General features: G+C 42.4%; 1 protein-coding gene across 1 annotated transcript in view; it reads left to right on the top strand.

Annotated features, from left to right (window-relative positions):
• Positions 1 to 23,480, top strand: part of ptprub (protein tyrosine phosphatase receptor type Ub) — a 144,879-nt gene that overhangs the window by 108,284 nt on the left and 13,115 nt on the right. Inside the window, exons 11-21 of the mRNA XM_079274951.1 lie at positions 13 to 115; positions 214 to 487; positions 5,535 to 5,571; positions 8,955 to 9,093; positions 10,379 to 10,533; positions 11,226 to 11,413; positions 16,373 to 16,442; positions 16,550 to 16,626; positions 20,494 to 20,530; positions 21,448 to 21,545; positions 23,191 to 23,307. Of these exons, the coding sequence (XP_079131077.1) occupies positions 13 to 115; positions 214 to 487; positions 5,535 to 5,571; positions 8,955 to 9,093; positions 10,379 to 10,533; positions 11,226 to 11,413; positions 16,373 to 16,442; positions 16,550 to 16,626; positions 20,494 to 20,530; positions 21,448 to 21,545; positions 23,191 to 23,307 (1,295 nt within the window). The remainder of the gene's footprint in view (positions 1 to 12; positions 116 to 213; positions 488 to 5,534; positions 5,572 to 8,954; positions 9,094 to 10,378; positions 10,534 to 11,225; positions 11,414 to 16,372; positions 16,443 to 16,549; positions 16,627 to 20,493; positions 20,531 to 21,447; positions 21,546 to 23,190; positions 23,308 to 23,480) is intronic.

A 23,480-nucleotide genomic window follows, 5' to 3' on the forward strand; every position in this document is an offset into this window, starting at 1 on the left:
CTGTGTCCTCAGCTCCGACGTTTGATTACGGAGACATGCCGTCTCCCCTGAGCGAGACAGAGAGCACCATTACTGTCCTGTTGCGCCCCGCCCAAGGCAGAGGGGCACCTGTCAGGTGAGAAAATCATCTCAAGTGTACATAAAATGTATTAGATCTTTTTTTTTTAACGCTAAACATGGCTTACTTACGGTGCACATCCACTCTGTGTCCAGTACATACCAGGTGGTGGTTGAAGAGGAAACAGTGAAGAAAGTAAAGAGAGAGTTGGGGCTTCAGGAGTGTTTCCCATTGCCCATGTCCCACGGTGAGGCGCAGGCCCGGGGCACACCACACTACTACACAGCCGAGCTGCCGCCCAGCAGCCTCCCAGAGGCCAGTCCCTTCACCGTGGGAGACAATCACACTTACAACGGCTACTGGAACAGCCCGTTGGACCCACGCAAAAGCTACCTTGTCTACTTCCAGGCTATGAGCAACTTCAGAGGGGTGAGTGACTGTTAACTCCCACCAGTGGTGCGGAAGATCTGGCAGCACTTGATGTCGACAGTAGTGTTCAGCATAATGAGGAGTGTTGCTAATGAGTATCTGTATTTACTAATGCTATGGTTGTGTCTGTAGGACAGTTGGCATTGTCTGGGCTCACAACCCTTGAAAGAGTATTTGTTCCATGAATGGGGTTGTTGGATGAAAACATATTGAGCTGGCGGTGTAACAGGGAATTATTTGCAATTACTTACAGCTAGCAAAGATGTGATTAGCTGGAATTACTCAGAGTCAACAACGCACTTCACTTCACATGGCTTTTCCTATTCTGTCCTATTCCTTTCTTTTTGTCCTTTTGTTGTTGCCTCGTGTCCTTCGTTCAATGGCCCTTTCATTAACGTCCTTATCTATTCGTCTCTTTCTTTATGTACCTAATCAGTTCAGTATTTTTAGACCGAGGTAAGCCTGGCTTAAATCTTTTACATTTCAGGGTTTGTGTCCAAATACCAGAAACCTTTGTGAATCCTGGTGGTAGACCTTGCTAGTTGAGAAGCAGGGTGTTATTTTACAAAGTTTTGCTGTTTGTTGCTTCATTCCAATTCAACACTCTTGTGCACACAAAGCCCTCCAGTCTCAAGTCATACCCAGAGGACGCCACATAACCTTTCCAAATTCCATTACAGGAAGAGCTGCTACCTGGGTGAGGCAATTACTTAAAGATAATTGGGCACAGGTGCAGATGATCAGGGGCAGAAAGCTGCTGCTTTCATCTTCACAGACTGAGCTGAGCGCTCTTGCCGTAGGTAATGAAGCCTTGTGTGATCATCATCTGGGAGTAAATACATGCAAACTGGGTTACTGGTCTGTGCGACTTTTCATGTCCTGTCGGTGGTTAAAGTCCCATGCCATGGACACCAGTGGGATCTTTTTCCAACCCAGTGGAGAAACACACGGAGGTAGTGCAGTGTGAGCACTTCACACAACTCGGCTACGAAGCATGGGATTAGATCGGGGAGGCCTGGCTTTACCGGCGGATGGGATTAGGTTTTGTTTTGCCTGGCAGGAGGCCAGCATCCATGACCCACAATGAGTGGAAGCACAGTGCCAAATCACACAGCCAACACTGTCCCCACTCTTTCAAACACTGCTGCCGTCGCCTGAAAATACAGTAACAGTCACAGAAATCTGGCCATGAGTCCTGTGTTGGTACTACAGTGCTGAAACCATTCCTTTTGAAGGAACAACATAGTGCTGGCAGGGAAGGAACTTCATTTTCATGGCTGCACAAAATGTTTTAGTCACAAAATGTAAATTTAGATGCTGCTTTATTGTCAGGTCAGTGTTTCAGACATCACACCTCTGTCAATGCAAAGTATGTGTTGTGGGTGTGACGTTTGCTCTTTTTTCGGCACAATACTTTCTTTTTTTTTATTTGCTCGCGATGTCAGCTAAAACACTTGGGATTTTGCTCAATTGAATCAGTTCAGCACTGCTGAGGGGCAGCTAGTTGCTAGGCATAACACCAATCAACAGCAAGGCATAGAAGACATGTCGCAGCACTGCTGTGACAACATGAACTGACGCATGAAAAAGTACTGATTATATAACCCAAGATAACATAACAGAGCATAACATAACAGCAATTAAACTAACAGTCCAACAAAATTATACAGTATGACGCTGATGCCCTTTTCTTGCCTGTTAAGGATATTGTTAACATTACAGATTTATTTACAAGTGTTAATGAGAGAGTCTATTAAAACCACAAAGCAGATGTTAAGATTTGACTCGAGCAGCCTGTATGGACTGGAATGCTATAATTGCGTAATGTGTTTTGTGCTATTTTGTGTCTTCCTTTGTGTTTTGTATTCCTGCTTATCCTCTGTGTGCAATTATGTATTTCAGGCCTTTTACATTTTAACACTGTGCTCACTTTGTCACACAAATGTAGGCCAAAAAAGAGAATTTTAGCATTCTAAATGAAAGGAGCATGAATGCATTTAGCATATCTATGTACTGTGGGGTATTTATTATAGTAGTTTTGGGGATTTTATTCAGAAGATGAAAACATAATTACCTTATGCCCACTCATTGTGGAAAAATGGGAAAAAGACTGTCACCTGCTCTTGAACTGAAAGGGTAGCTGGCATTAAAAGCCATCACATATTTACTTGGATAAAACAATTGCAGATAAGGGTTTCTGCATATGGAAGTGGTGATAAAGTTGTCATATTTGGCATTTTGGCAGTCAAGGAATTTGCACTCTGAGCACCTTATCAAAATATAAATTGTCAGCCTCTGTATTTAATTATTTAGTGCATTAAATCAAAGTCTGCGTCAGTTTAAGTGTGATTTTTTTTTTTTTCCGGAATGTGTTTGTGTGAAATAACATTGCCTCTAATTCGCAACAACTGTGACAGCAGTCGGAATAGTTTGAACAGTATATGGGGCCCATAATATTTGGCATTTACCCATGCTAATTATCTGGAGAGTGACTGTCAAGCCTCTCTAATTGCTTTGATGGATTCATCTAAAGAGGTACTTGAAATACTGTGGATACACTGTAGCTTTGCAGGTCACATTATAGTCATTTATAACATTTACACTTACATCTCCCAACTTCACACGCACAAGCACACACACTGTAAAACCTTGAGTGTGTGCCGTAGAGCCTTTGTAGCATTTGGTATTTGAGTTTTGTATTTAGAGCTGCCAGGAACCACCAGCGCCTCTGGCGTGACTGGCACAGCACGGCCAGACGTGTGATGTGTGTCCCACAATCTGGAGCTGGCCTATCAGCTCTTCTGCTGAGCCGGCACACAACCATTCAAATGTGCATGCGACAGAGATTTGCGTCTATCCATCACAACAGCCTATTTCTTACCATCAGAGTAAATATAAGTAAAAATGTGCTCTGTCTTAATTTGCCAAAGCAAGTAATGATTGAATGTAAGGTTTCAAATGCCGTCTCTAAGAGGCAGGTTCAGATGAGTCAGCTTTTTTTTTTTGATGGATAATGTTTCCTATAAATGAGTCAGGCTCATAGTCACATACAGTAAAAAATACAATATAAAGCAATTTGATTAATTATTATTAATGAATCAAATAAATAATTATTTGATTCATTAGCTAATTGTGCTAACAGCAGTTAACAATGCGAACAACAGCAGCAGTGCTGAGAGAGCTAACCGTGGTAAACGTGGGGAGGGTGGAGGGTGGCTTCTACATTTTTGCACAGACCCATTGGGTCGAGATGGCATTATCAGCTGGAACCGCTGTACGAGTGCAGCGTAGAGCAGCAGCCATGACCTAGCCAGTGGGGCACTCTCACATGCACTATAAGGCACGCGCGGCCGGCAAAGCACAGAGAAACTCTGATAACAACACACACGGAGGGAGAGCGATTTCACTCTCTGCTCAGGTAGACATGTCTCCACTATAACGTTGCAGAGCCAATCGTTATTTTCTGCTGTATTAAGGTTCAGAATATATAATAGAGCACCTTAAAGTCACGCAAGTAGCAATACTACTTCTTGACTTGAAGTAATGCTTTCAAAGTGTATCACAACAAAAATATTTGCCACAATATAACAGAATAGAGGGTCATTAGTTCACGCAGCTTAGATTTACAAAAAGATATTCAACCAGGATTTGAGAATTCAGTTTTTAGCCTTTTTACTTCCCTAAACTTTTCACCAAGCACCTTCATCAGGTCCAATATGTTGGCTTATGACCAAATGTCTAACTATGATATGTTGGCATGGTAGAATAAGGGTCAGCATGGTGGAGATTATACCTGCATAGCATGTTGGCATTGCTGAGCGTGATGTTACGATACGTTACGCAAAATTGTGATTTAATAAGGACTGAATAAAGAACGTATCAGGAATATACATATATAGATATGTATGCGTGTGTCTTACATTCAAAATTTTACTTGAATTATTTTTTAATAAACTTTCTGACTTTCCACCACTGAACCACATTGGATTTTACCAGGCTGTACTGTCAATAGAGTTTATTTCTGATAACTCACAGTACAGATACAAGAAATAGCATTTATTTGAAGAACAAATATATTATGACTCCTGGCGGTTTGTTTGTGAAAATATAATGACAGTCTGTCTGACAAACAACATGTTTGTGTACTACCCGGGTCTGTATTTTTAGAGAGCTTGTTAAGAACTTGTTTAAGTGTTTGTCAGTGTGAAATGGATTTTCAATTAAAAAAAGAAAAAAAAGCAATTTAACTGGAGTTTGAGGAAAGTGATCTTTGTTCATTTCCGAATGTGAACATTTGCATAATTGTCCCATAATGCCTGAATTAGCATCTGTAAATCTTAATTTGATAATGCCTGTCCTCCAAGTGGTGGCAGGATGGAATTGGATTACAGTCTTGGATCTCATTAGTGCTGTTTGACAAAGGCCCTTTTCATAATACTGAGATGTCATCAGTGAAATTTGAATAAAATGAATTCCTTTTCATTGTCGTGCACTGGTCTGAATCCCTCCTCTTAATTGCTCTCTCCCTTTCAACTCTCATATTTTCTCCTTCAGCGGAAATATCTGATCTCCTTCTCAAACATTTCACCACAACTCCGATTTGAAACACTTTGTAAACTCATCATCAATAGGACTTTTAACTCTGAGCTGTTTTGTCCTTTTTGTCCGAATATTTTTTTCCTGTATAGTTTATCTTTGTTTCTGTCAAAAAGTAAATTATGCTATTTTTTTTTTTATTTTTTTTTAGAGAAGCGTAGTGCAACCCACTCATGTTTAGTCATTTGAATATTTAGTCAGGGTAGAAACAACAGAAAGGGGAGACAACTCTGTGGTTCCAGATGTGGTCCTCACCTGTTCACTCTGTAACATCAGGCTTTAATGTTCATCCCGAGTGCGTTTTTATCGTCTGTGGTCATATTTTCAATGTGATATATACATCTGTGTCTCAGCTCAGTATTTCACGTCATCCTCTTTTCCTTTATCACATCTCTTTTATGCAAAATGCAAAGCGACACCCTCCCCTCTGATGTCTTTCTTTCTCTTTCAGGAATCCAGAATAAACTGCATCCGTATAGCTCGCAAAGGTAATTCAACATGAATATCTCTCCTCCCACAAACACTGTGACCTTGAATTCATTTCCCTGCATCGTTTCTGAGTGCTTTGCGATGTCGTCTACTCTCTCATTGTCGTTAGATCAGGAATTAAGAGTGTGATTTTAACAGTATTGTTTAGTTTAGTCAATACTGCAGTCAATACTCACCTCTCTCTCAAGTACAAAGGTGGGGATCTGGAGAATTTTTCTCTGACTGGTCCCTGTTGTTTAGCAGTGTGCCTCTGAGAAAAGGGCAACAAGCAGGGAGGGATTTAAGGTCAGGCTTTCATCCTGTTTGTTTGGGGGCAGACGCTGGGACACACTATATCAAAGGCAGTCTCTTTGTTCTCATCAGCAGCCTACTACACAGCTACATCTGATGGCTTTGACATCAACAAGGTCCAGGAGGGTCCTCCAGATCAAAACTTCCAGATGGAGCTACCTTGGCCTATCAGTATGAGAAATCCCCTCCCCCCCCTCCCCCTCCCTCTTCTATGCCTCAGTTTTTGGATTCAAGGAGACATGAAAAGGGCAGGGAAATTGACTCTAAGTCCTGATGGCAGGAGAGCCCTTCTTGCTGTAGTACACTGTCAGATCATGGTGAATAAAAGTCATGTATTCATAGTTATCATAGCACCGCAACAGTAAGCAGAGCCTTGCAAGTAAATTGTCTTGGCGGGGTGTCTTTTTTTGGTGAAGGCCTATTTTTGTGAGTGAAAAATGAAAGAGATGAGGCTCTCCTCAAGCATACAGCCAAAAGGCAAGGCCAGCCATTTCAGCTCAGCGTCCCACTCCATCTGCCCCACACAGACACCCGGTTGGGCATTGATTAATTATGCTTTTTCACACCAATGGGCTTTTCAGTGTGCTTGCCTCTTTTCTTTGACACGAAGCAACGGAAGGAAGAAAGAAATGCACAATGGAGCTCTAACAGTTAAAATAATAAACAGGTAAGATATTAACAATAACACAGAAATAGAAAGACCAGAGAGAAAGAGAAGGAAAAGTGCACAATGGAAAGAAATGATTTAAAAGATTGCCAGCATTGCATCACCCACATACATGATGATGTAACCGAAAAAAATAGAGCCTGCAAGGCAAATTGACAGGAAGAAAATTCTCAGGGTGATTTCCAATTTCAAGGTGCGACAGGTCAGAGGATTTTTTTAGTTGCTGTTTGTGATCTCTGTGATCCCTCTGCCATTAACATAGCCTCTGCATCATCGGGTCCTAAGCCGTTATTATCAAGCAGCCCATCACAAGCAAAGTGGAGGCAAATGATTCTGGCTTGGATAACAAAGCTGGAGATTACATTTCAACTTCCAGGTGACAGTTTAATTAAGGATCCTCTTGCAGGCTCAACACAACAATGGACTTCCATTTCTCCTCTAAGTGCCAATTTCCACCATCGGGCAGGTGGCAGGTGCATGGATTCATGTGGAAATCTATTTCATGCTCGTGTTTGGCTTAATAGAAATTTTGAGGCTAAATGTGGCAAAAACGCCTTATCTGTCCAAAATGTCAGAAAACTGAAATTGATTTTTCACCTTCTCATCTACATTTCTGGCCAATATAATGCACCCCTGTATTTCACTTGAACGTGTAATTTTAAATGAAGTCACAGCATAAAATAAACAGAAAGTGCTGAGTTTGCGGCTGTCTTTTTGAAGGGAGCACCTTGAGACGGGCTGAAAACGATGTTATCTCCAGGTACAGTAGCTCACAGACATAAAGGAATCGTTGGATGATAGCGTGTCCCTCTGTGTGAATAGAAACTACAAAAAAGTCGTCTTTGATTCAGTCTGACTAAACTGTCTCCTACCAGTACTGCAAAGTAAAATATCAGACTTGGTGTCAGACTTGGTGTCTAATAGACACTATAGACACTGTCTATACACTGAACAGCACACAGAGAAATGTCACATTTTTGGAACAACATCTTACATAGAGATCGCAATTAAAAAAGCCACGTCCTGAGCAGTTTTAGAAGGAACACTTCCTTTCAAATATCAAGCCAATGACTAATTTTCTCCATTCAGATATGCCAAACACCCATCATTGAATAAAAAATCCCGCCAAACGATGAAATATTCTCCTACTTTGGTCCAGGATTCTAAAGCACCCCGGAAAGTGAAAATGAAAACAGCCACGGGGGCTGCAGATAGTCAGGCTAAAACATGGCTCTGTTTTCATTTTCCCTGCCCTAGATCTCATTCTTCCCCAGCAGGCTGCAAGATAGAGCTCTATCCCCAGGCCTGCTCTGACTTCTCCTACCGCTCTCCAGATAGCTTGTGCTTTTCCAATAGACTGAGAAGGGCTCGTTTCGGGGCTGTCAAGGCCTGGAGGACAGGCTGAAACTAGATCACTGGGCCCCTAGAACAAGACAAAGAAAGGCCCACTGCTCAGCACCATTTACACAAGTACAAAGCTTTATGCCAGGGAAATGAATAACCCGCTATTATGATAGCGACCTTTCCAGTAGCCAACAGACACAGGGGCACCTTGAGATTGTACTGTAGGGCTGTATGGATTACTTGTGACTGGGAAAAATGTTGTTTGATTCAGTATTGTATAGAAATGCACCTCAAAGATTAAGTGTATGTGGCATAGCACAAAATTGCACAATTGTAATATCACAAGGTGTCAAGGTCTTGCAACTCAACAAGAGATTGGAGAACAATGTGCTGCAAGCTCTTTTTGTACATGACTAATGGATCTTAGCAAATTAGTTTCCTGTCTCACTCTGACATGTTTGCAACTCGCATGGAAATAGTTTCTTCTTCTACACCAATTTGTAGCAATCACATTATTTTCCCATCTCCGTTCCATTTCTGTAAACATCCGTATGAGTCATGAACAGCCTAAGTAGCCAGTTGAAACCTCTCAGACAACCAAACTTTTGTTCTGCAGCCAATCATTTAGTTTGCCAAAGCATAAATTGTCATTACGTGTGTCTGAGGATTGCAGATTTGTTGGGTTGGACAAAATGAACATTGCTTCAGGCATCGCGTCTTTATTTGTGTGTCTCTTTCATCTTCGCCAGCGATTTCAAAATACCACTGTTATTGAAAAGTAGCTTTGGCTTTTAGAGGATCATTATACTTCAGTGGATCGCTTCACAATAGTGAGGATAAGCTCTGTGAACGTTTTTAGTGCCATGTGAAAAATCTACATTTCTGAGTTTTGTGTTCATGAATGATAAGTTCTTCAAAGCTGTGAATTTTTAATCTTCCCATCTCTGCATTTACATTTTTCACACTCTTTGCTTCAGACTTTCCTGTGAATCATTTCTTCGGCCCCTTCTGCCTCGTTCCTTCATCTTCTGTATTTGCATTGTGCCTTTTTTTAACGCGCATCTGTGTCTCTGCTTCTAGCGGCCTGCAAGGACCACCGCAAGGCTCTGGAGGTTACCCAACACTCCGAGGAGATGGGCCTCATTCTCGGGGTGTGCGCTGGAGGCCTGGTGGTCCTCATCCTTCTGCTGGGTGCCGTGATCATCATCATTAAGAAAGGGTAAACGTCTGCTGATAACTGTGGAGTGCATAACATGCATCTTTATGCACAATCTCACCACATCCCCCACATTGTTTTACCTTTTATGTTTCATTTTGGAACAGTTCAGGAATCAGGTTTCATACTTCCTGAACTTTCGGAAAGGTCATGCTTGTTTAGGGAAGATGCTGGATCAACAGCCAGAGCTGCATTGTTTTCGTCCCCTTATGGTGCACAGAGGGGACCAAACAACTCTCGTCTGCAGAGCCTATCTGAGTGTGAAGCATCTAATTAAATGTCGGATGCAATTCAATTAGCCACTTAATTACGCTCACCAAGCAGAGGCCTGACCCTTAAATGAAATGGTAATTGGGAGGGAAAAGGTGTGCTTTTAGAGATTATTCGCCAATGATCCCCCCCAGGCCTACAGTAGATCATCTACACCTCTGGCTCTGCTTTAATGTAGCAGCAGCTGCAGGCCGGTCGAGTTTAAGTCTCAAATAACCTTACGAAAATGAGATAAATTGAATTCTGAAGAACCTGCCATGCCAAATAGTAAGTTACTCGGGGCTCCAGCAATCATTATTAAATGGCTGACACAGCGTCCAGGCTAATATTGAATAATGTTGTTTCTGAAAGTCACCACTACTCCGCACATAAGTCCGGGTTCCACTGCTAAGCCACCATGAAGTTAGCTCGAAGAGAATTGATTGCTAAATCTGCTGTGACAGGAAGCCACGTGGTCTAGTCCTTGAAGTGTAGCACTGAGGCATATTCGATAGAAGGAAATACACGTTGCTCTGCCTCGCTGTGGTTTGGTCTGTCAGCACCTGCTTGGTATGTTTGCATGTGTCATATGGCCGTCCGCACAGCCTAGTTCACGAGAGGATGGATCTCATTTTCACTGTAATCAATGCATTGTGGCCTCAGCTGACATTGCTTTCATCTTACATCTCTTCTTTCTTTTGATTTCTTTTTTCCTTCTCCTGCACTCTTGCCAGAAGGGACTACTACTCTTACTGTCCGTAAGTGACTCCACCTCTTTGCTCTCCCATTGTTCTGTGATCCATGCTATCCATGCTTGTGCTCTGGCTGTCAATCATAAGTTGTAGAGGGAAAACAACAAGGCAGTCAATGTCCTTTTTCTCACTATTTCCTCACTTCACCTTTTTATTTTTGTTTCTCACAATCTTTGCCTCCATATTATTTCTAACTGAACATAACATTTCCCCTTTCTCTCTCTGTTTATTACAATCTCTTCTTTATTGCATTCCCCCCCTCCCTCTTCTTCTTTACCCATGAATAGGAAACCAGTGAACATGAATAAGACACCCATTACCTACCGGCAGGAGAAGAGCCATATGGGCTCCATGGAGCGCAGTTTCACAGACCAGAGCACCCTACAGGAAGATGAAAGAATGGCCATTTCCTTCATGGATGCTCACACCTGCGGCACACGCAGTAAGAAAAAAGACACGTGATGAACAGTGTACACAAACCTATCAGCTTGCCAGAACAACAGAATGCAATTTCAAACTTGACATACATCATTCCTCATTTTGTAATCTTGTTGACCGCCACTCATTCACTCCATAAATGTCTGAAGTATTCTGAAAGATAGTTATCATCCTGTGTGAAAAATGTTCTTTGTTACAACCTGCACTGGCTGCAGCTGATTCACAAAAGAAATATCTCACAAGACTGCAAAAAAAAAAAATGGAGAATTGGACAAGTGTAGTAACATGTTTGACTGAATTGAAATAAATGATTTGTGATGCTTGTCAGTACTTTTCATCTTGATCTCCTCGTCAGTCTCACAGAGAGGGAGTGACAGATGTGTTTACTCTAACGTTGGTGCAGATCTTGGTCTGCTACACATGTCACTCCAGACAGAGCTGCTGTCACAGCTACATAAGATCTATTATAAGGACATCTTTGCCCTAAAAAACCTATCAAAGTGACACACGTGTGACATATACTGTACTGTATTTGTCAGTATCAGCATGCAGAATGCCATTATGTGACGGTAATACCAGTGTCTGTCATCCCGAACCGAACGTGTTACAAAATGTTTCACATCGTAACCTGTCTTGTACATGAATATTTCATCTGGAGTCGTGCTGAAATTGCAAATGTGTCCGTGTCCTCTTCAGGTGACGCTCGTAGTTCAGTGAACGAGGCCAGCAGCCTGCTGGGAGGCTCCCCGAGGCACCAGTGCGGACGTAAAGGCTCCCCTTACCACACAGGGCAGCTCCACCCTGCCGTGCGAGTGGCCGACCTTCTCCAGCACATCAACCAGATGAAGACTGCCGAGGGCTACGGCTTTAAACAGGAGTACGAGGTGAGGGGGCGACATTCCAGGATGCTCCTCTCTTACACGGCACACAACAACATGAACAGCTATTACTCTTACACTCTGACAACATGAAATGAGTGGCAATACAACGAATCGCTGTAAGTGCAGTCTATCCATCCATTCATCCAGTCCAACTCTTTTATAACAGTTTTACTGGGTTAAGGTCACAGCAGAAAGTGTTTTCTTCTTTGTAGGTGCGTCCATGGCAGCTGGAAGATATCATTTCTCAAATCCTGAGGTTTCCTTCCAATCCAGTATGCCAGTATACCTATAAAGCTGTGACCCGGGATCTTCTGTACAAGATTCCCCAACGTTTGTTGAGCTCCTTGCCCTTATGAGACCAGCCACCATGTGGAATAACAAAACTTATTTGAGCCTCTTTTATCCATGATCTCATTCTTTCATTTCCCGCTTAGAGCTTGTTGCCATAGGGGAGGTTGTAGCAAAGACAAAAGCAGTGCTTTGTGGGTTAGCTCCCTCCTCACCATAAGGTCCGCTACAGTGGCTACACTGGTGTACTTCCATGCCTGGTTAACCTGCGCAGTCCTAACACAGCAGAGAAAACTGGCGAGTTAAAATAGGCTCGAAGTGAAAGCTTTGTTCTCAATGGAGTTGAGAGAGCTAAGGAAAATCACTATTTTGCAACACAGCTTGGTCCCCCAGGGAAGACGGTAGGTCAGTACCCAGGACGTCCTCAGCAAAAGTGGTTGACCTCAACATTGTTAGATGGTGGATGAACTATTTAGAGGAACCTTTACACCTTATAGCCAAACCGTCTGTGCTGCAGAAAGGGCTTGAAGATTCTGGGAGTGTTTGAGCTTGTATACTCAGTACAGAAAGGTGCACAAGTGAGAGGTACCCACCGACACTGATGCCAAGCCCCACATACAAGAAACGGTGAGATTCTTTCCTCCTGACCACAGTGAAATCTCTTGTGAAAAGTAGTCCAATCATGATAGCCCACATAGTCTGGCGTGCAGCCAGCCTATGCATTCAAACTCAGAGCTGTGAGCAGAGCTTCTTCAAGGTGCGGATTGGGTTCTGGCATGGATACAATATGTCTTCTGTAACTCAACATATGTCAAGAAATAACCAATGGATTGGTTGGAGCCTCCGTTTTTGTAGGCCACAATGGCTCCTCCAGATATGATTGAGATGAAGTGCTTACAAAGTGAGTAGTTTGGGTATCTTCATTGTCTGTCAGTCAGTTGTAAGAAGGATCATGTGCAATTACTACATGTTGTGGATAACTGCTAGCTTAGGGAGTCCACGCTGGAGTGACTCCTGTGAGAGCGGTGTTGGAGGCCATCAATCCTCCTCTGACATCATCCATGCGCCCCCCCCTTACCACCCACTGAAATGAATTAGTGGGGTTAAAAAGGCATCTGGATCACACCGTTGCTGGGCGTATGAATAAATCATCCTCGTTTTGGGCCAAAAGAAGACCTCTGTCATGACGACAGGCCTGATGAGGTTAATCGTCTCTGGTGGTGCTCCAGATAGTGAGTCCCCTGTCCACTGCTAACAGATTGTGTGGTAGCAAAGAGAGGAAAGGGGAGACTGGAGGGGTTGAGAAGCTCAAAGGGTACAGAAACGTGTGAAAATGCCCTGTCACCGCCATATAAACCTCCTCCTCGTAGCAATGTTGGTATTTACCTCCCACTGCAATACATGGTGCAACGTAAATGCTCTATAATTCGCAGAGTTAACCATTAGACTCTGATGCTTCGTACAATACTCTTAACCTTGAGGACCACTGAATGCTTTGTTGGGGGACAACCCAGGTGTGGTCAGGAGTTGGGATCTTCACACAGCAGAGGTCTGATGATGATACATAGTGATCCTGCTGATGTTCACACCCTTGAAACCTATCTGTAATGTCCAAATCAAATGATCTAGCGGGGGAGTTGGTCTTAGTGGCTCTGCATTTCTAATTACCTTAATTCAAACACACTATAATAAACCAAGTCGTTGTCATGGAACTGAACATAAAAGGTTCAGCATCTGCTTGCACCAGCACTGTTGTTTGTTGTAAATCACTTGAGTTTGACAGATCAGTGCTGGGTTAGTTTCTTTGTTGCACCAATTCATCACGGGGTTTCAGTCCTGAACTCACCTGTGAGTACAGACATGTTTTTTTGGCACAACATTGCATCTCCCCTTCACTGCTGGCCCAGTGGCTGCTATATCTAGCTGTATGTTCCAGGGCACATAATGAAGGGTTGAGAGCTCTGAATACCCCTCCCCAGTGGAACGGTTGCGGCTGAGAGTTGAAATTTCACCCGGGGGAGAAGTCCATTCCTGTCACCCACAGCACATTGCATTCATGAAGAGAGAAAACATCTTTTTTTGTCTCTGGTTCATGGTTTTGCCCTCTGGAATTCTGCTTGTAGACTCATTAAACTGTCCCTCACGGGCAAAACACACTCCATTCAAAAGATCAATACACACCTCTTTGCTTTGTTTTTTTCCCTCTTTGCTAGAGTATGTGTTTTGATCAAGTGTCTCTCTCCATTATGAAGGAAAAATGATGAGGAGTATCATATTACACTCCCCCGGCAGGTATAGGTTTTATTTCCCCGAAGAATACCTATGTTGTGTAAAAACATTGATCAAGACTTTACAGTGAGTTGTAAAGGGGCTTGTATGGCAGCTACTGTCACTACAGTCATATTACCACCACAGAAACGTACGAATAAATAAACACAGAGCTTTACTTGAGAGCTCAAAACTTTCACAATACCACTTTGCTCCCTGAGGCTGAGGTTAGCAAGGATGATGGACTCATTGATTCAAAGTTTAGTTGCACCAGGGGCAGCTGAATTACTGCACTTGTTTTTAAAAAAACAACAGCTACCTAATGCTACCTTATGGGAAGCGTGATTCAGCTTATTTATTATATTCTTTTGAATTCAGTGTCCCAATTGTATCACATCTCAGACATCTCTGATTGGATTTTGACTGGATAGGGTGGGATTATGAATCTCTTCACAGTTTCTGGTATTTCACAAATTATGAAATAATCACAGGTCAAAGAAGGTGACATAACAGTTATTAGGTGATCCCAAAAGGGACATTGTGGAGGACAGATTGTCTCTTGCCTTGTTATTGAGGGGAAACAAACAATGCACATTATGAAATCTAGTAGGATGTTGATATCGCATCTAGATGTTAGAATAAAAAAATGTTTTTTTAAATAGTAATGATGTTAACAGTTCAAAGCTGTACTGTCATTTCTTTCATCTCATTTTCCTCATTTCATGTAAACCTCTTAACAGACCCACTCCAATGATCCCTGCCAATGAGGGTTTTTAATACATTTTTCCACTGATCTGTGTTGTTTCTCTTCACTTCCCTTCGATATACTGCCACTCTTTCACTGTTTTTCTTCCTGTGTTTTCCTCTCCCTGGTCCTCTCTCCTCCCTGGAGGACTGAGCAGAGGAGTGGTGGAAGCAGAGAAAGAGAGCTCAGCGGTCTAGTGTCAAAAATAGTGATGAAGATGGATAGACAATGAGGGATTCAGGGAAAGAGAGATGGACCGCGAGTGAGAGCGCAAGGAAAGAGGAGGAAAAAGTGTGTGTGTGTGTGGGTGTAATCCCAGGCAGGATTTGGCTGATTCTCGGCTCTCTGTGGGGAGAACTGAGTTGTAATCCTCTGCTCAGCATGCATACTTGGGCAGAGTTTCACCAAATTCCCCCACACACAGACTGGTGTGTGTGTGTGTGTGTGTGATCTGAAGGGGCTGTTTGCAGACTTCACATACCTCATTCTAATCTCTCAGTTTCATAAAAAAACCTTCTTGGGTCTTACAAACATCTGCTGTAAGCAGCATGATACTGTTTTTAGTTTGTCTTTGTATAATGTATATGTTCCTATCCAATAAACCATAGATAAATAAATAATTAAAAAAATAACTTAAAAGTGCCTTATGACAATGTGTGAGAGTAATTGCTCACCAGTGCGTCCGTGCAGACAGGTGGCTAGGGAGCGAGGAGCTGTGTTGCTGAGTATAATGTGTATATAATACAGCTGAACAGCCATCCACCAAGCGGGTGTCAGCTTCTCTGCCTTCACTCTGATTACAAGTCTTCTCATCATACAGTGATTCATACACTGTATAAAGAACCATACATCATCAACAATATTTCATCTCAATTTGCAACAATTTATTCCTCATGTAAGACAAAGCTGTGATTGGCTTTTTGTTTTTGCATTTTTCTGTTCTCACACGGCATTGACAATGATAATGCAGCAGTTTTACATCTGGAATTTCTGAAACAATGTGACCTTGATTTTAGACAAAGATAGAGAAAAGCAGGCTTCTCATGTCTCGCCAGCAACCTGAAATAACTGTCGTTGGCAGATTTGATCAGCTATCGCTAGCCAGCTGGTTAAGGCAAGGCAAGGCAAGTTTATTTGTATAGCACATTTCAACAACAAGGTAATTCAAAGTGCTTCACATGAAACCATTAAAAGCATAAAGGCAAAAGTAAAGGAGATTTAAAGCATACATTGAAACAATAATCGATGTCTCCCTGAGACATTACGCTGGTTAAGGTTAAGGTAAATTTTTGCGGCACAGCCTCATGTGATAAAACTCAATTCTTGGATTATTTTGATGGATTTATGTATCTCTTGATACTCTCATCGATGGTGTCCACAAAAGTTGAACCCAGAAGGTATATAGTGACCGGGTTTGAATTCATTGCATGACCACTAAACCTCTCCGTAGGATACAATGGCTCTTGATCTCCTTCGCCGTGCTTGATGTGCTGATAGACTTTTATCATGCTCACCATGAAACACAAGTTTCCGTATCACACATAAAACAAAAGAAAACATGTATTGAAGCTTTGATTGATGTTTATCTAAGACATGTTTTGAATGATTGATATAGAGAGGTCCCGTTCCTAAAATCTGCACGGGTCTCTTTATCTCCGTAGAGCTTCTTTGATGGCTGGGACTGCACTAAGAAGAAGGACAAAACCAAAGGGAGGGATGACACGTTGGGATGTAAGTCATCAGAACCAATATATTTTCTGTACAAAAAATGAAGAGAAATTGTTGTGTACACTCTGTATTTCAACAGTCCTTTGCTCTTTTATTCTAATCCGTCTCAGATGACCGCCACAGAGTCAAGCTCCACCCTCTCCTGGGAGACCCCAACTCAGACTCCATTAACGCCAACTACATTGATGTAAGTCTAATCCTGTTTGTCTGCCTCTGTTCGACATGGGATACAAATAGTCAGCCTGTGCTGCGTCTCTATCTATCACACCTTGCAAAGCCACAGTCCATCTCTCTCATTCCAGTAAGCTCACCAGTCTGCTGGCCCACTTTCACCTGGAAGCTTTCATCCAATCAAACATCCTTCCTAGCGATTGTCTATCGCTGCACCGAATCCCTGACCCAGACTAACTCTGCTATTGCTTTTATTAAAACAGAGTGGAATGAATGCATTTAATGCCTTGCAGAGGAGATGACCCGTTCTGTAAGATGCCACAAAATCCCCCTAAATTAAATAGACATGATTGATGTTGTTCAATCTCTGGATTGGCTTGGTGGAGTTTATCCTGTCCACTGTTCACCTTAACTGCCTGCCACACACGCAGTGCCACAGTAACATTCTCAGTGATCATATGAAATACATGTACAGGATATGTTGCTAATGTGTCTCAAACGGTCTCATTCATACGTGTTCTCATTCATGAAAACTAGAGGAGGCTGTGTTTTTTTTCCGAAAGCAGAAGTAGCACGTTTAGAGGGCAACATTGAAGTTATTAACAAAAGAAATTGACCGTGAGTTTGAAAAAAGAAATACAATTTTACTGCTAGATATACTCGTAAATAGAAACTTGTATTTTGGTTCCCCTGTGATTTTGTTGATATGGTCCTCAGATGTTGTTTTTCATTTGAGTCATGTCAAGTGACTCATTGTGATTTGTGTGATTTATTCTGCACGCCTCTCATTGGGACTACTGTAAAGCATATATGCTTTACACTCGGTGGGAAGTTCAGGCAGGCAGATGTTTTCCCAGTCCTGTTTGAGGCTGATAAGAGTTTGAACGACTGTGAAAATCTTCATGGGGAATAGTTTAAAAAATGTCAGTGAGAGAAAATTACGAGCTGCATAAGTTGACGACTGATTTGAGGTGGACTCCTTCTTTAGACCAAATTATATCATCAAAATGCTTGACACTATAGGGCTTTTTTCCCTCTCTTTTATTTCTCTGTAGAGTATAGACAGCAGTGGTGAGATGCTTTTAGAGAGTTCATTACGATGAGAGGGCATTAAAAACCTGGCCTGCTGTTAGGATTGTAGTTATCGTGAGGGTCTCCATTAGCGTTTAGGGCACAAAGGTGCAGGCAATAGAGGGAAAACACCACTCAGCAGCCACTACAGTGTCAGTGTCAGGCCCTGGCAAGGCTGACCCAGCAAGCTGGATGGTAACTATTAACCACAGCGAAGCATATTTTGGACAACCTGTGATTATTTCACCAGATGTTAAATGGAAAAGTTTTTTCCTCCCTCTGAACTATTGTTGCGCTTTCAAAACAGAGGTGAAAAAGTGCAAGTTCTCTGTCTCCTCTTTCTCTGTCACTTAATGCCAGAGTATTTACTTGGCTGTGGTGTTTGTTTGCCTGAAGAGGAGCAGAACTTTGCATATGTTTGAACGCTCCCTGTGCCTTTTGCAAATGTAGAGCAGCCCAGTGGCTGTTGCTGATTTACATATTGGCTGCTTCTAAAGAGAAACACAGTCGCACTGACAGGTGTAGCATGGCCACAATCCAAAACTCTCACACACACGCACGCATGCATTCACCCACACACACACACACACACACACACACACACACACACACACCTACACGCGCCTACACACAAATGCTGTTACTAAGTTCTATCTCAATGTACCTATTGTAAAAATAATGCTAGCATCCTATTTTGTCTCACCTCGAAGGCCAATTTAAGCTTAAGAATAAGCTTCTTACTATAAGCGATTGGCTCCAACATGGATACATTTTTGGTACAGTTAGAACTGCTTTACTGTTGAGAACCAAGATTTTCTCCTGTCTTGTCTCACTGGTTTGGAAGTGGGTGTGGCAGTAGGAACAAGGGGGATGTCACGTATTTCAGTGCAGCACTCAGACTTCAGCAGATGATGGTTGTTTGTTAATATTGCCGTAAAGTCGCACAAAAAAATGGGAACTTGAACACATGAAGCCCAACCCTGCTGTACTTAGAGAAACACACCTACAAACACACATACCGACACACACACACACACACACACACACGCACACACGAACCTCTTCCCACCTGTCTGTAACCATAACTCCTACTTACCAAAAGCTTCTTTCATTAACTAGCCTATATGTCTTCTTTTTCTACTTCCCCTCCCCACTCCCTCGACCTTGGACCCTGTAGATTCGGATTAACAGGGAAGTAAGTACTTCACTGCTCGTTCTTCTGCCTTCCATCGCTCTATTCTCTTTCCACTTCCCTGTTCTCTTTCCACTATCCTCTATCCACAAATGCTCAAAGATGTGAAAGTGTGTTTCACCCCCCCTCCCTCCCTCAAATAAAGCCCCTTCAGCCCTTTTATTGTAAATTAACATAAGGAGATGTGTCCTCTCGGATAGAGGAAGTGGCCTGTGGAAGTGGAAGGAGTTCTCATAAGTAGCCAAGACTCAGGAGGTTTAGTGGCTATGGTGTTGGTCTTATTGGAGGAGTGGTAGCATTGCTGATCGTGTTTGGCCGGGGCCAGAGGAATTGTGGATAGCAGGCCTCACAGCACTGGTCATCCATCTCCATTTCGAACGTGTCCCCGTTTACATGACTGGATGAAATTCAGCCAGCAACGTGGACAGACTCGACATATTAGGAAGATGCCCTCTGCAAAAAGATGGAAACTGGTATGAACGTGGATTGCCCCATCATGCTGATTTGATGACAGCCGGTGGGCTCGGGAGTTTATTCAGATGAATCCTGACCTGCCTTCTCAATTCTACAGAGCCATGTAATGTAATTGGGGCATCAATTATCCTTCCAGCTGCTCAAAATGACAACAAACCGTGAACCGCAAAATCCTTGTGGTTTTCTAGGTGATGTTGTCAGAGGGTTGCGTCTTGGAGACGGGTGTCTCCTTCGCCTTGAAAGGTTAGAGAGGTAGCACTTATTTTCAGGACTTCCTTTGAACAGTTTGCTCGTTAAAGTGTTCATGCTTCAAAGTACCTCAGGTGGTCTTTGCCATGTTTATTCCCCTCAAGGCTGTAGAGGTGACATCTCAATGTTCATTCATATTCACCCCATACTCACCATATGAAAATGTCTGTCATCTATATCAAAGGCTGTCACATTCTTTGATATGAAGGATCTCAGAATACTTCACTGTACGTATCAGATTTTGCCTTGGGTATTGTTTATGTTGGTGATGATATCATGCTTTTATGTGAAACTATAGAGTATGATATTCTTCCACTCATTTGACTCGTGAGAATAATTCAACGGGGGAGTTTGCTGGGAAAATAAATGTGGTTATGGTTGAATTCACCATCCCAGATGTAGTACATATTGCATCTTCAATGAAAATGGATTTGTTTTTATGGGACTGTGCTCTGAGAGAAAGTCTGATGAATAAATTGGACACCTGAAATTGAAGAATGTGCGCCTTTAGTTTCTTCATCATATCGTTATTCAACTTTCACAAGGAATGAGTCATTGTTCAGTCAGCTAACCCGACTCGTTGCCGGAATCCACATTTTATTTCTATTGCTTAGCAGTTTGTCCAGGTGCAGTATTTGCCACATGTTGCCTCAACTGCTCCAAACTCTCTGTGGAGTCTATGAGAGCAAAGACATGGTGTGGAGCGAGCAATTGATCAGACAGTGCTGGACAGTTAAACAGGAAAGGCCATTAACAGTTGCAGTGGGTCAGTCTTAGGACAGCAAAATGCAGAGAACAAGGTAAGGAAGAGGGTGAGACAGAGAGACACCCTCCCATACTCCTGTGCCTGAGGCGCAGATGGCTTACTCAGCATGTCATCCCTCTTCTCTCTTTCAGGGCTACCATCGATCCAACCACTTCATCGCCACTCAGGGTGAGTATCCAAGCAAGGCTATGTGTGTGTGTGTGTGTGTGTGTGTGTGTGCGTGTGTCTGTTTATTTGCGAGTGTGTGTGTGTGTGTGTGTGTGTGCATGCAGCTCGGGTAAGTACCTTTTGCCGCCATGTAATAAATTGAAGATGATCTAACCAATGAGCCTGCTCATGAACAGTCCCTTGCCAAAACTCTACGGCAAATCCAACGGTAATAGTGTGACCGCCAACCCGTAAAGGCTGTGCTCGTGATGTCACTCAATTAATCATGAGAAGAGGTGAATCATTAAACACATTAATTATAGCTTCTCAATCTCTGCGACAGGCCCGAGCGGCGCGTTCATTGTTGGGGAGAGAACCATTAGTTCACCCTCTGTCGCTCAAATGTAAAGTTGTTTCTGATGAACAGTCGGACTCCGTTAAAAATGTCTAAACCCTAAGGAGTGTCAGTTTCTAGGGAGATTCCATCACAAAGTCACCTAAGGTCTCTTATCTTGCACTAGCACCTCCTCTTCACCCTGTTAGAGAGACAGCGGGATTAAACCTGCAAGAAAGAAAGAAAGAAAAACATCAGCGGTGTTTTTGTCTCTCTGAGCATTTCCTTCCAGGTGATCTTCGTTTTAAAGTTGTAGCTCAAATCTGCTGCTCTGATAGCAACGAGTCACTGATGGTTCCCCGGGCTTTCATCATCAGCTACTGCTGTTGTTTTGTCACCCATCACCCTTTCCCTGCTTGGAATTCCCAATAACTTTATTGACAGCACAATCTTGAGAGATCAGCACCCCGCCGTCTGAGGAAGGACACTTAGGTCACAATAATACGAGATCTCACAACCGCAACAACTCCCTTATTGAGCAGAATACGCTTTGATGCCGCCGTTTTCGTCTCTTTCACTGTTATTTCTTCCCTATTTTCACTAGGACCCAAGCAGGAGACTCTGTATGATTTCTGGAGGATGGTGTGGCAAGAAAATTGTTTCAGCATCGTCACGATAACTAAGCTGGTGGAGGTTGGCAGGGTAAGCGATGTGCACTCCCCCTTCTTCCCCTCCTGTCACCACCCAGTGCTCAGAAACATCCCACATTCACCATAGGGAACATTTTTGGTGTCGATATAAAAGGCTTTTATGTGTGAGATGAGTATAGATCTCACAGGAGCTTGCTGTGCATGCAAACCACAGCCTAAAAAGTGGTTGATTTTGTTTAGGACGTCCTGCATTTATGTGAAACCACAAGCAGTGGAGAGCCTGTGAAAGGAGTAATTCAACATTTTGAAATGCACTTATACACTTCTTTCTGCTGAAGGTCAGATGAGAAAACCAGTATGATTCTTCATGTGTGTTTGCTAACTATGAAGCTACAGCCAGCAGTAGCTCAGCACAAACACTGGAGACTGGGCAAAGTTCACCATAAAATCCACCTAAGCAGCACCCTTGCTTTGACTGTTTAAACCAATGAGATACATGAGTCAATTTGGAGTTTTGGACAGAGCCAGCCTAGCTGTCTCCCCTGTTTCAAGTCTTTATGCTAAGCTAAGCTAAGCTAACGGCTGGTTTGTAATTTCATATTTGCCACACAGAAATCAGAGTGGAATCAATCTTCTTATCTGACATAGTGAATAAGCATATTGCCCAAAATGTCAAACACTTTCTGTACCATATTCTCTTGTTGGCAATTGAAAACCACACTTTAAACGAGGCTAAACAAAGTCTCTGTGCACTATACAGTACATTAAACACATTTTAAAGGATTGCTACATTGATGATCTCTTATTTGTCTGTTGAGAGAACATCATGAAATGTTGTTTTTGCGATGTTTAATAGAAATGTACGTCACATCCTCAAATGATTGGAGTCAATAAAATGTTCTGTATACTTGTGAGGCATACAGATGTCTGAGTCACATATCTAGGGCTGCTGTCCTTGAATAAACATTGCATGACTACACAGGATTAATGGCATATACATGTAGTATATAAACAGTGCTCTAAGCACCCTTTCGGTCGAGGCAAGATAAATGTAATACTCAGTGGATGGCTAGAAAATGGCATCAGGAAAGGTTTATGGGTGACACTTAGAGCCATCCAACAAACCCTAACTTAAACCTGCATCCGTTACTCATCTAGTGTCATTTGTTCAACAGTTTAACCTTGTGGTTGTATTGATGGTGTGATGACGCTATTTACTTAAATTGACATTGTCAGTGGGAATGCGGTGACCTAAAACACCCCGACAACATTGTTCAGTAGCAGAGAATGGCCTTGCAGCACATTTCATGGAAGTAATTCATCCGGTTTAATCCTATAGATATATAGAAATGTAAAAGGTGTCTTTGTGGGAGATTCAGAGAAATCACTCCTCAAGAGAGAGACGGTTTGGAAAATTTGCCACTTTAAGTCTGAGAAGGTTAAATTGGGGAACACTGGATCATATTGTCTCTCAAAGAACAGATTTTCATTCTGTTGAGAAAAGTTTGTGTTAAAGGATGGATGTTTTATTCAGGTTTATTCTTATTCTTAATATTGGGGGATGTACTGTGTTTTGAAAAATGACTTTGAACTGGACAGAATCAACAGATATGCTATACCTTCTTCAGTTTTCCAAGTGCTTTTTCCAGGAATGTTACCAAGAGGTTTAAGTCAGTTGCTTTGCTATTTTCAAACAGGTGAAATGCTGTAAATACTGGCCTGACGAGAGCGAGATGTATGGTGACATCAAAATCACTCTGCTTAAGACAGAGACACTGGCTGAATACACAGTTCGCACCTTCGCCTTGGAGAGAGTAAGTTCATCTAAGATGTGTCTACCCTTGTTTCATCACCGTCTTTTGCCTGTATTAGTACTTGTTGTGATATTCTTAGAATTAAAAGTAGTACATTAATAGACGGGATTAGATACTTGACAGGATTTACTGCTGATGCGTACGAGGGCTACATGTTAAATTAAGAGGAATTA

This window comes from Melanostigma gelatinosum, assembly GCF_949748355.1.
Source record: "Melanostigma gelatinosum genome assembly, chromosome: 9".
NCBI classification, from domain to species: domain Eukaryota; kingdom Metazoa; phylum Chordata; class Actinopteri; order Perciformes; family Zoarcidae; genus Melanostigma; species Melanostigma gelatinosum.